The sequence below is a fragment of the Tricharina praecox genome (genome assembly GCF_024521635.1).
Source record: "Tricharina praecox strain CBS 144465 chromosome Unknown BZA05scaffold_3, whole genome shotgun sequence".
Taxonomy (NCBI): Eukaryota; Fungi; Ascomycota; class Pezizomycetes; order Pezizales; family Pyronemataceae; genus Tricharina; species Tricharina praecox.
Genome location: NW_026250405.1, coordinates 1,326,775 through 1,338,500, shown reverse-complemented (window position 1 = coordinate 1,338,500; position 11,726 = coordinate 1,326,775). Strand labels below are relative to the sequence as shown.

The 11,726-nt window shown below is 53.3% G+C and overlaps 5 protein-coding genes across 5 annotated transcripts; 1 reads left to right on the top strand and 4 right to left on the bottom strand.

The window, feature by feature from the left end:
* Window positions 1-318: 318 nt before the first annotated feature.
* On the bottom strand, window positions 319-2,344 carry BZA05DRAFT_433761 (uncharacterized protein). The gene is made up of 2 exons (XM_051486279.1): window positions 1,445-2,344; window positions 319-1,380 (listed from the first exon to the last, which is right to left on the bottom strand). Exons 1-2 carry the CDS (start codon window positions 2,278-2,280, stop codon window positions 480-482), a joined length of 1,737 nt encoding a protein of 578 aa, XP_051343098.1. The 5' UTR covers window positions 2,281-2,344; the 3' UTR covers window positions 319-479.
* Window positions 2,345-3,448: 1,104 nt separating this feature from the next.
* Window positions 3,449-3,736, top strand: BZA05DRAFT_318583 (ankyrin repeat protein; the record flags this gene model as incomplete). Its single annotated transcript, XM_051480409.1, has 1 exon — window positions 3,449-3,736. A coding segment is annotated over one exon (288 nt), but the record flags the coding sequence as incomplete, so codon positions are not given.
* A 932-nt stretch (window positions 3,737-4,668) lies between these two features.
* Window positions 4,669-5,256, bottom strand: BZA05DRAFT_387329 (uncharacterized protein). The gene has a single exon (XM_051482564.1). It carries the CDS (start codon window positions 5,159-5,161, stop codon window positions 4,874-4,876), a length of 288 nt encoding a protein of 95 aa, XP_051343096.1. The 5' UTR covers window positions 5,162-5,256; the 3' UTR covers window positions 4,669-4,873.
* A 1,348-nt stretch (window positions 5,257-6,604) lies between these two features.
* Window positions 6,605-8,251, bottom strand: BZA05DRAFT_424058 (NLI interacting factor-like phosphatase-domain-containing protein; the record flags this gene model as incomplete). Its single annotated transcript, XM_051485898.1, has 4 exons — window positions 6,605-6,747; window positions 6,851-7,079; window positions 7,211-7,548; window positions 7,582-8,251. 4 exons carry the CDS (start codon window positions 8,249-8,251, stop codon window positions 6,605-6,607), a joined length of 1,380 nt encoding a protein of 459 aa, XP_051343095.1.
* A 2,368-nt stretch (window positions 8,252-10,619) lies between these two features.
* BZA05DRAFT_387323 (chromosome segregation protein Spc25-domain-containing protein) lies at window positions 10,620-11,707 on the bottom strand. Its single transcript, XM_051482563.1, has 4 exons — window positions 11,355-11,707; window positions 11,078-11,290; window positions 10,822-11,019; window positions 10,620-10,760 (listed from the first exon to the last, which is right to left on the bottom strand). The coding sequence occupies exons 1-4, from the start codon at window positions 11,557-11,559 to the stop codon at window positions 10,627-10,629; spliced, it is 750 nt and encodes a 249-aa protein (XP_051343094.1). The 5' UTR covers window positions 11,560-11,707; the 3' UTR covers window positions 10,620-10,626.
* Between the last annotated feature and the right edge of the window lie 19 nt (window positions 11,708-11,726).

Here is an 11,726-nt window from a genome sequence, read left to right as displayed (position 1 = left end):
GACCCAGGTTCAATCAATGAAGCACAAGACCACTGGCGAATCATTCATGGTGTCGGGGAACTCTAGATCCAACGACTCACTGCTTGGACAATTCGACCAACCGGTCGATGCGAGACTTGTATGAGTATAGATATCTCGACTCTTGTTGAGCCCTACGGTACGGCGGTGATTGGGGCTTTTCAGCCGCGACGCGGAAATATTTACTTTAACACTCTTGAAGATCAAGCCGAACGCTTCCACATCCTACTCATCACTAGCACTCGGATACTAGCAGTAACTACGAGTGAGTAACCAGGAACTGGAAGAGGATCTCTGACTGTCTCGACTAACAATGGTGCACTTTCTCTTGAAAATTAGACTAATACTACGCAAAACATGTAAATCACTATCCGGTCTTCCATTACTTCTCGCAGAATCCAGCGCCCCTTCCTCGACTCTTCCCTTCCCTTTCCTTCTTGATACATACTTCAAATATACGGTCAAGCAAATTCATCCTTCGTCCCCTTCTGCCTTGTGTTCATCATCCAATGGACGACGGTCCCATCCCATCTCTCGACCACCAGCGCCCTCCGCAGCAGAAAGCAGCCCCCACCCCTGCGGTCTCTCCTAACGCCACTCGCAAAAGCCATCTTCACGACGTTCTCCTCTTCACCCACAAACACCGCCTTGATGTGAGTACCGTCGCTGCTGCTGTTCGCGCTAACGCAGAAGCATGAAGCTGCACTATCCGGCTCAAAGCACAGAGCTGTGCGTTTCAGCTTGAAGTAGTAGATGTAGATTCTATCCGTCGTGGAGCCGGGGCGCCGATAGCGGACGGCTACGAAGTAGCTGCTGTAGTCGGCGTGCTCCTGCGTGCCGGATCCCCATGTCGTGCTGACGATATCACGGATGGTCGAGTCTTCTTCGTTCGACGGCGGAGAAAGCTCCAGGAACGAGCCGGCCTCGGAGATCTCCTCATCGGCTTTCAGGCGCCATTGGGCTTCGGGGTATCGTGGTGGGTAACCACTGGCGAGGGAGGTGGAGAGGACGACTGTTAGCTTCTGGCTGTCGTGGTGGTGAAGGATATAGGCTGTTTCCGCGGGCGAGGTCGGGCTATGCGGATAGCTGTGATCTATGGAGATCACGTGGGGTGCGCCGAATAAAGGGGAGAGTTGGAGGTGCTCTGGGATGGACTGCCTTTCGGAAGACCAGGGGACCAGGAGGGTATCTGAGCCAGGGAGGATCAATGGGACGCATGAGGTGATCGGGGGAATCGGGTAGATTTGGGAGTAAAAGATGGTGCGGAGGGGAGTGGCCGTTGGAATCCACAGGGTATGGTTCGCCCGGAGGAGAGGGACCGTACTCCCACAGCCACTGCTGCCGGATTCCAAGTGGTAAACGCTGGGGTATATCAGTCCAGTCCAGCTATGTACGATAGTCCCCCCTCCCCAAGAATGGTACTTACACCGCTCCAGCCTCACACAGGAAAGCCACCTGAGCTCCCACCGGCGATATCGCCACGTCAATGACCTTCCGCGTGTGCGCAGCGCGCTCTTGCGTGTGAATATTCATGCACGGCTCCCTGATATCACAACGTAATTCTAGGGTAGAAGATGGCCTCAGATACGACTGCTTGATGAGCACATTCGCACTCCCATCCTCTCCCAATAACACGCCGACAAACGTCACATTCCAATGCCGCGGCCATCTCGGGTGGACGATGTCCTGTGCGTAGAAAGCCGTCAAGCGGGGAATCTCTGTGATGCCGTCGTAACATTCTATCGGCGCTGTAGAGACTTGGCAGATTTTGCTGCCAGAAGACGCGAAAGAGAATGTCTCGAATATTGATACTTCTGACACGCTTGCCGTAGGGAAATCCTCAGATATTGATCCTCGTCGCGCAAAGTGGTCGCCGGTTTTGGAGAGGAAGATATCTACCCGTTGTAGTGCCGGCATGGGTGTTTGTCCCTCCGGCGGAACGAAAGGCAGCGCTATGATCGACCGGTAGAAGGGTGCGAGTCCCTGCAAGCACTTCTGGTAGAAGTTTAGGTCCCGAGTGATCACGGCGAAGAGCTGCGGCTTCAGTTGGGAGAGTGGGCTTTTCTCCTGTGCAACAACGATTTCCCCGCAATGCCGGCGGAACAGTGACGCTTCTTCGGTAGCTGCCATCCAGCCGCGACATGTTCGCCGGCAGGCGTGAAAGTCCTCGGGCCGGAGGCCTTGGGTGAAGATTTCATGGAGGAGCTCGAGTGGGAGGCGGTGAATATAGGCTTGCGATTCGACCTTTCTGGGGGACGACATTTCTGCTCGGTACTTACTTCCTCATGTATGAGACATCTTTCTAGATGGATGCAACTCAGCCGTTCTTATTCCAACCTCGTGCGGCTCGGCGCTTTCCAACGGTCAGGCCGACAAATGCACTGCTCAAGGCGCGAGGCACATGTCACACATATGCACTTATGTAAGCCCTTCATGAACACCTCTCATGCCCGCACATGGCCCCACGGGCATATCTAATCCCCACGTACTCCTCTTGCTGGATACCCAACAGGTGCTCAGCCTTAATCCCTACGATAGCTAATGCAACTAGTTAATCTGGCACAGCCGTTTGGGAATATATGCACCCATGATCGGCGCTTCGCTTCGCTTCGTGAGGCTGTTGCGTGGGGCCAGGTATACGCATGGGATGACACTTGACACCCGCAGTGAGCCGCAGTGGCTGCCTACGGCCTCTTCGAAGATATAGAGGCGCAATCCCACGCTGAAAATTCAGTTTTCATAGCGATACACCTCCACGCCTTTCCCAACTGTTGACATGGCCTGCCAGCGATCGAACTGCCAAGATCAAGTTGCTATACTCGGTGAACGAAGTCCGGTAGGTTCTCAGCCAGATTGTGGATAAGGAGATAGTTATACGGCCTCTGACGTCGCGGCTCAGAATCGAAATCCCGACTCTCCAAGATTCGCGTCGCAGGAATGCCGCCATATCAGACCACAGGGCTGTCGGCCGATACCAGACAGTCTCAACGATCTCGCCCCGGAGCTGCTCCTCGACATCGCCGAGTACCTCAGTGCATGGGACGTCCTCTCCCTACGGCTAACCTGCATCCATCTCTCGGCACTCCTCGAGTCCACCCTCTCCAAGCTCGGAATCTGGTTCCACTTCCCCAGCACAGGTGACAAAGTGCTAGAATGGGCGAGCGAGAAAGGAATGGCCTATGTCGAGCGCGGGCTCCTCAACCCCGGCGACAAAACATCGGTGGAATACGACGGCGAAGGGATGGGGCCATTACATTACGCCGCCGCACACGGGAACACCCATATCGCGCAGCGGTTACTCGACAGCGGCGAAGATGCCGACAAGATGTCTTCCGTGAAGGGGATGACCGCGCTGCATATCGCCGCCACCCCGCAGATGGCACTGCTGCTGATTTTGCATGGTGCGGATGTGGCGGCGCAGAATGCCGGCGGGCAGCCGCCGCTCCATGTGGCTTGTAAGGCGGGCCGGACGGAAGTAGTGCGTGTGCTACTTGAACACGGCACTGCGGTGGTGGCAATGCACCGGGATAGCCGCGGGAAGTCGGCGCTCGATCTCGCCGCTGCTGCTGGCTCGGTGGAGGTGGTGCGGCTGTTCCTAGAGACCGGATTCCATGTGCGCCTGTGGGGCAGTGAGGAGCAGACAAGGTATCCGCTGCACATTGCGTGTGTAAGGAATGATGCAGAAGTGGTTAGGGAGCTCCTTAGGTATTGGGCGGATCTGGCGATCAGGATGAGCGCCTGGCATTTGGCGGTGAGGTGGGGGATTAAGGACGCTGCGATGGTGCTGCTGAAACATGGGGTAGAAGTTAGTGGGACTGTGAAGAACACGCTAGCTACGTGGGGTTGTCTTTGACGGACTCTGAAGGAGCGCTTTTTGGATTTCTGGATGTTTGTCTTGTAGATTTTGGACTTTCTCCGCTCGGTCGTAGCGAGCGATAGGGGGCTAAGTGTGATATTTTCACCAGGCTAATACAGGGAGGGCTTATGGCATTGAGTCCCGTCGAATGCGAACTGCTATATATTTTCAGTGTTCGATACGGGGCTGAACAGATCCGAGCGATATATGACTATAGAAATGGTCTTGGGCTTGGACTCACGCATCAATCGACCTCCAATTTCAATCTCAAATCTCGAACTCCCCCCACAACCAATCCGCACGAGAGTCATCCAGATATGGGTTATGAGCTCGGGTTTCATGGTCACCATCGCTATCTGCACCATCTAGGCCCTCCAGACAAAGTACGCAATCCCTCTGCCGAACTGCCTGGTCAATCATTTTGATATGGACGCACTGGCAATGGTAAGTCTATATCCAATGTAAGGCCACCTCCTGCCGTGAAGGCGGTAGGCCGGCCATCCTCAAACAATCCTTCCAACAAAAACAACAACCAGCAGGAACCGTTCACGAGGCTTGCTCAAACGCAGATCCTCTCACACTCTACCAGTAAGATGAAACACCAGCAGCCTCCAAGTTTCAACCATCGGACTTGATTATCCAATATAGGATCATCCACCGCCAACGGGCCTTCTGTACACTGCCGATCACCCGCTGCCCAGTGCCCAGTGCATGGAGCATTTTCATCCGCAGCCGTCCAAGCTTCATGGTTCGCTTCACAAGTTAAAAGGGAAATGGAAAGAAAGGAAGTGGGTGTGAGAGACCATTATATATCATTAACAATTAAACGCCCAAGAATAACCAAGCCCCCACATACACGTTCGTAGGTATCCTCATACCATTCCCCGGGTATGTCGCTAACAAATGCTCAATGCTCCAACGCTCAATGCAGTGCCCACCGACAAAAGAAATCTGCAATCCACCTCCGTCCCCAATGCCGTCCCTCAATGCCTATCGCACCTAGTACGTCTTACACCCCGCATTTGCCGGATAATCGCACACCCAAGTACTGGGGGAGAAGTGGAGTCCAACAGGGCAGTTGAACTTGACGGGGCCGCTGTGATCGCAGATGTAGAAGACGTTGCAGTCTGCCGTGTCGGAGAGGAACGGGGTCGGGCTGTGGTCGTAGACCTGTGGGCACGTGCCCGAGGGCCCGCCGGAGCGAGCGTTCACCTCTGGGCTGGCGGCGGCGAGCGAGATGCGGGAGATGAGGATGGGGAGGAGGGGGAGGAGGGTGGTGAATTGCATTTTTTAGGTTGGGGGGTTGGTTGTGAGGAGGTTGAGGAGGAGGAGGTGGTGGTTTTGGATGTTTGGATGTTTGGATGTGGTGGATGAGGATGAGGATGAGAACGATATGGACGGGAGACTGGAGACTGGAGACTTCTTTATACCTACCATATCACCCCCCCCCCCCGGCCTTCACCATCGCTGCCAGTACCGAGATAACAATAGTGTAGGTAGTAGGTAGCTAGCCAAAGATCCGTTCCTGGTGAGAGAGACCAAAAGCCCCCAATCTGACCATCAGTGATCACCATGATAATGTGACTGTAGATACCTCATCCTCCAGCGTCGACGCTGCGCTCACTGCTCACTGCTCAGTCGGCCAATGAACACCGCGGTAGCACAAGATCTGGAGACAATAATAGCTACTAAATCGGTGTCTGGTAGGCTGATACACTGGTACACTGGTATTAGCCTCATATGTATATACTCGGAATAGTAGCAGGGATGACATGACATGATATGGGGCTGAGGCTGGGGCTGGGGCTGAGTGGGCACTGGGTACCCTCCCGTATTTACTACCTACCTCAGAGTAACTACGCTGCACCGCAACTTCTGCGCGAGGTTTGGAGCTTCTATTGGGCACTGTGGTTGAACCATTCAGGACCGGTTCAAACTTCAAACTTCACCGCAAGAGTAGGATAAACACTGTGATCCAAGTAGCAATATATAGGCAAGATGAACATATTAGGTAACTATTCCAGGCAGAAAAGCATCCCGTCAGGTACGTACCGCAGCCAAGGCATATACTGGTCGTATAAAGTGTTCTTTCAGTGCCGTATGTGCCGTCATATCGTGACAGCAGCTATCTACATAGAAAACCCACTCTTCGCATCAGGCCAACCGAGTGATACCAAATGAACGCCTCCATCATTCGCCATCAATGGGCCTAGGTAACTGCACCGGCACTCGTACAAACCGTATATATTCACTACATACCCCATACATACTTATTCGCCAAGATCAGAATTAACTACATAGCTAGAGTAAGTAGACAGAACTAAGTAAAGTAAAGTAAAGTAAAGTAAAGTAAAGTAAAGTAAAGTAAAGTAAAGTAAAGTAAAGTTATCCAACGCAATTACAAAAAAAAACACAGCATAAGCATAAGCATGAGCACGAGCATGAGCATGAGCATGAGCATGAGCATGAGCATGAGCATGAGCATGAGCATGAGCATGAGCATGAGCATGAGCATGAGCATGAGCATGAGCATGAGCATGAGCATGAGCATGAGCATGAGCATAAGCATAAGCACACCTCAAGAGTCAAGACCCCCTCCCCTTCCCCCCGCAACTCCGACCATAATAGAACTGAAACTGAAAAGAAGTATATCCCCCCACCACCGCTAAGAAATGAAGAAAAAAAAGAATTAATCGACGCAGACAGACAGACAGATGGAAGGTAAATGGATTAGGATGGTGATTCTCCCATCCGCAGTGCGAGCAATGCTCGTACGTCCGCTACGTATTGTAGTGCCTGCAGCAGCGGGATCAGGTGGAGGAGGTCGATATCCGTTGGGTCATTGATCCAACCCTCGATGGGGATGGCGTTGTCTACACGAGCCCTTCGTAAGCCATGCGGTAGGAGGGGAGGGGAGGGGAGGGGAGGAGGAGGAGGAGGAGGAGAAGGAGGAGGAGAAGTATAAAGGGTATGTACCTTCGTGGAAGATATAGCTCATCGGGGAGTTATCAATGATCATGACCTTTGAAAGATCCGGCTCTACGGTAGCCAAGTCTTTAATGTACGCTCCGTTTCTATTTGTACAGTGCTGGCGATAATATCGTCCGCTGAAATACTTGCGGTCTTGCTCCAACCAGTCTATCACGGGATCTGCATATTCTTGCACTGATGCGGTAAATACAACTAGATTGTACCACTGAGCTACCTTTGTGATTCGCGCGCGAAGAAGGGAAAAGGAGCGCAGTCAGTCAGTCCCATCACCAAAACAAGAAGCTTATGAATGGATGGGGGGGGGGGGGGGGGGGTGGGGGTGTTGGGGCTGGATGTGGTATTTACCTTTCGGAGGAATTCGTCGCAATATGGTCGTTTGTGGACGTAATACAAAATGGCATGTTGCCGGTCCAATTTTACCTCCACCATGTGGCCCGACGACATCCGGCTGCCCTTCGCTAGCGAATGGATCAGGGTTTCGTCAAGATCCAGTATCAGAGTTTTGGTCGACGGTTTTCGCGAGAGTAGAGGGACCGGGGGACCGGCAGCGCGCGGGTATTTGGTGAGTCGAAGGCTAGGCGACGGGGATGTCGGTGATTTCACGGACGACGAAGCTTTGTTCTTCTGCGTCTCTTCGTTGTATAGCCGTATTCGTATCGACCGTCTGGGCGATATGTCCTCCACTGTCGATAACGGTGATGAAAATTTCGTATCACCTCCGCCGCCGCCGAATGACTTTGCGCGGTGATGCGAGGTCGTACCGGAAGACATTATTTCGGGTATAGGATCGTCGGCTGAAGCGGAAATGTGCTCTTGTAACGATATCTCCGGAATGGCCCCGAGCTTCTTGTTTCCGTCCTTCCCCAAAGATCGCAGCACTAATCCCGCCGCCCTCCGAAACGGCATCAATGGCGAGAACACTCCCTCGTCGTCGTACACGCAAGCTACCAGCCAATGCGTAGACGTTGCAATCGTCGATATGATCCACCGCACAGCACCAAACCAGGGGCTCAACATGGCCAGATATATTCGTTCCCCGACCGACATGTGCATGTGGCCTCTCAACCCCCCCACTCCCCCTCCACTGCCGCCCCCTCTCCCATTATGCCATACCCTCGTGTCGTCATGCATCCTCCCTCCTCCTGCTCCTCCTCCGACTTCCCGTTCCGCCTCGCTTTCCCCGTCATCCTCGATGCACCTCCCATCCTCTTCTTCCTCCTCCACAACGGTTTGATTACCGAAGAACGACTCGGCGCCAGCATGACGTGTTCGGAGGAGCTCGGTCGGGCGGTGCTCCTGATGAAAGGCGTTGGTCTGGGGTGTTGGAGGCGGGGTATTTCCGATGACCTTGTTGACCCTTGAAGAGAGTATGCTGAGAGAGTTCATCGTTCACCTCCGCAGCTCCATAGACCGTGGGGAGCTCAACCTTTAGGGACTTGTTTCTTCCGGAACGTGCAGTCGACGCTCGTTTTCCCTCCTGTTCCTCCTCTGCCGCGACGTAGTTGTGGTTTTAGAAGGCGCGGGGGAGGCGTTTGGGTGCGACGGGCTTCGCAGGATTCGAGCTCTTTGTTTGCTTGTTCGTTCGTTCGCGGTCGTGGCGGATGCGTTGGTGGGTGATGGGAAGTGGTACTGCAGGCGCGGCGGGCGGGCGTGATCCCAGGGCGCGGCGGCGGCCGAGAAAGCGATTGCCGATTAGCTACCTACCTAGCTGAACAATGAAATGCGGTGGTGTGTATGTAGTGGACACCGACGCGGACGGCGATGACGACGACGAGGAGGACGGGTGGAGCACTCGAAGTGCTGGCGCGGATATCCGAAGGCTCGTAGTGGGTGGAGGTTTGGTTGGTGAGTGTTGGGACATGGCACGGAAGAGAGTCGGAGTGGACTTGCCGAATAGATTGTCGGGGATCGTTCCAGCGCCGCTGATGGTGTGTCACCCTGTGGTTGTGTCACAGCCGGCTACTCTTTTATTGTACATCTAGAGTAGAAGCTGCTTTGCGCTTTGGATCCAGAACATCTTCAACCACGGGAGAGCAGGCAGAGGGCACTGGTGAATTCGAGAGAGTGACAGCAGGATATAATCGTGCACCATCCAATCCAGTGCCTGGTAAGACCCTTTGCATGCATCATCAAGTCTGTTCCACAACAAGACAGCTACGGTATGTACTCTACACATCCCCGTTTTGATACTCTTCACGTCGCGGTTGGCGGCTCTGCGCTCCAATCAATGTGTTCATATTGCCTAGGAGCACGTGGCATAGCTCGATGGCGTCCACATGGTTCGAGACGACGAAAGTATGTGAATAAATAGTGTATGTAGGTGCTATATAGAGAGCTGTTGAGCTGTACGCACGGTGTACGTGGTACATTGTACTTGTGTATAAATATGAAGCTACCGACATGCATGCATTTCGGATACTTGTCTGTCCGGCCGTTCTCTCGACGATAGTTACGCAAGTATGGACTGCGAAGATATGTGTCCTCAAAGTTCAAACCTCGGATGTGGGGTTGAAGCGGGTTGCTGATCTCGAGGTTGGTCTTTGTGGGGTGCTCCGCAAAAGCTGCAAGCATGGGACAGACTGCTGGGATGGATCATTAGCCAGTCAATATAGTAGTTAGCCAGAAGGCCCGAGTCAATTCCCAGGTAGATATTGACGGGGCGAGTCAATAATTTCTGACCGATTTAAAAAACACCTCTGTTCCACTCTCAAGCCTCGAGGGTTCATCACCACTTATCGCATCAATTCACCGAGTGAATCCCTCGCACCACGATGAAATCCGAGTTCCAGCCACCAAAATCTATTCCAAACAACCAACAGAAGCATCCAAGCACACACCCACCTTTTCGCATCTGTATTTGCATCTACAAAAACAACGGCATTGAATTATCGGCACTTCAACCGCCGACCAGAACCACCAGGTTGGATTTTAACTACATACCTCATACCCAGGTGAAACTTTGAACCTGGGCTGTTGACCGGATATTCGACGCATCGTGGTTTCCCAAGGGAAGGACCGGGAGTGGGAGGCTCAGCTCCGGTGATCGGATTGCTGTAATCCTGGGAGACGAGCATCACCGACGTACATACTGGTAATCTTTCGACCATAGGAAGTTGAGCTTCGGTATGGTACCTAGGTTCCTCGTTCCAGCAATCCGGGCGATATTCTAGCGCCTTTGATACTATGGACATTGGACTGGACCTGAAGCCTTCCGAAGGTCTGCGCAGCTTTTGCATCGATAATCATAGCATGTACCTACCTTGTACTCGCACAATCAAGTGTTTCTCGGTCACCGGCCGGTAACAGTACATACGGTACGGGGCGGTAACCTGTTCAACATCCAGAGGGAAGTATGTAGTTCAAACTTCAAAGCTCAATCCCACATCAGTCTGTTTTTGATGCCGTAGGTTGACGGACTGGAATTGAATTGAATTGTCGGATTCGTTTGTTTAGTAAAGTTGAGTGGGTGAAGATGATATTGGGGGCATTCGTTCAGCTACCTACACAAAGGGTGCGGGTGCTATGACTACTGCTGCTGGAATTAGAATGGATGTCTTGTTAGATACTCGTAGATAGATATTCCATCTTGGTTCGTCGTTTGGCTTCACTACTGCATCCCTTATGGTTTTTGGAAACGGGACATCGAGAGGATTGCCCGATGTGCTCTAGAAATGGGTCGCATCCAGTCACAGACAATGATGATGGTGATGTATAGATGAATTGCGATGAATTGCGTGCTTCCCACCCCCCCACCCCCCCACTCAAGCCCCCGTAGCATTGGCTTTGAACAGTTTCCTCATATCCTTCAAGAACCCGGCAAACTCCCTCGTCTCGTTCAACTTGTCGGCAACGCGGCCCACATCTTCCATGTCCAGGCGTGGCCGGCATTGTACGACTACAATTCATGGTCAGATACGAGATGGCGACACCGGGTGGTTGGTGTGTGGGCAACGTACCTTCGTAGTCCCTCTTGACCATACTCACCACGAACCAAGACTCGACATCTGGTTCGCTGAGGTGGGTAAACGTGATCTTGAGGTGATCGGCGACCCCGGCTCCGTCAATGCGCATTCCCAAGTGGTCTTCCCAGAACACGAGCTCGGGAACGTTCTTGGCTTGTTGCTGGGTCAGGGCTTGTCGTTGCGCGGCACGGACTGGATGTACGCGATCAGCACCAAACCTCCACGGACATCTGACGTCTGGTCTGCTCACTTGCGCGCTTCTTCTCGATAGCCAGCTTAACCTCCTCGATCTGCGCCTGCAACGCCTCCTTCTGCTCCTCCTTGACCCTGCGCTTCCGATCAATATCGGCGATGGCGTTTTCGGCCTCCAGCAGCTCGGCGGTATCGCGCTTGACCTGCTCCTTGATCTCCTGTTCCTTGGTAACATAGAAGTCGCGATCCTCGCGCAGCGCACGGGCATTATCTACAGTCTGGTCGTCAGCGCCCATCGCTCCTGTGGGGTGCGCGGGGCGGGGTGGGTGGGGTACCTTTGAACTCCAGCATGCTCTTGGCATAGTCGTTCTTGTCCTCGAGGATGCGCTTGCGGCCCTGCTTGATGAACTCGTCGAAGCGCACGGTGAACGCCATCATCCGCTCCTTGAGGTCGTCGAAGCCGAATTCGATTTCGGGGAGTTGCGCGGCCATCGAGGTGGTGGTCGTCGGCGGAGGCGAGGATCGCGGTTCAACGGACATCGCGGATGGTGGGGGGTGGATGCGTTATATGGGGGGTATGTGGGGCGGGATAACAAAGAGTCCGTTGAAGCCGTGGAATGTCGGATGTGTCTGTGTGATAATATGGTGGTGGTGTTGGTGGTGTTGGTTCCTCGCTGATGTGTTTGTTGCTTTCCACAAAGAGATGA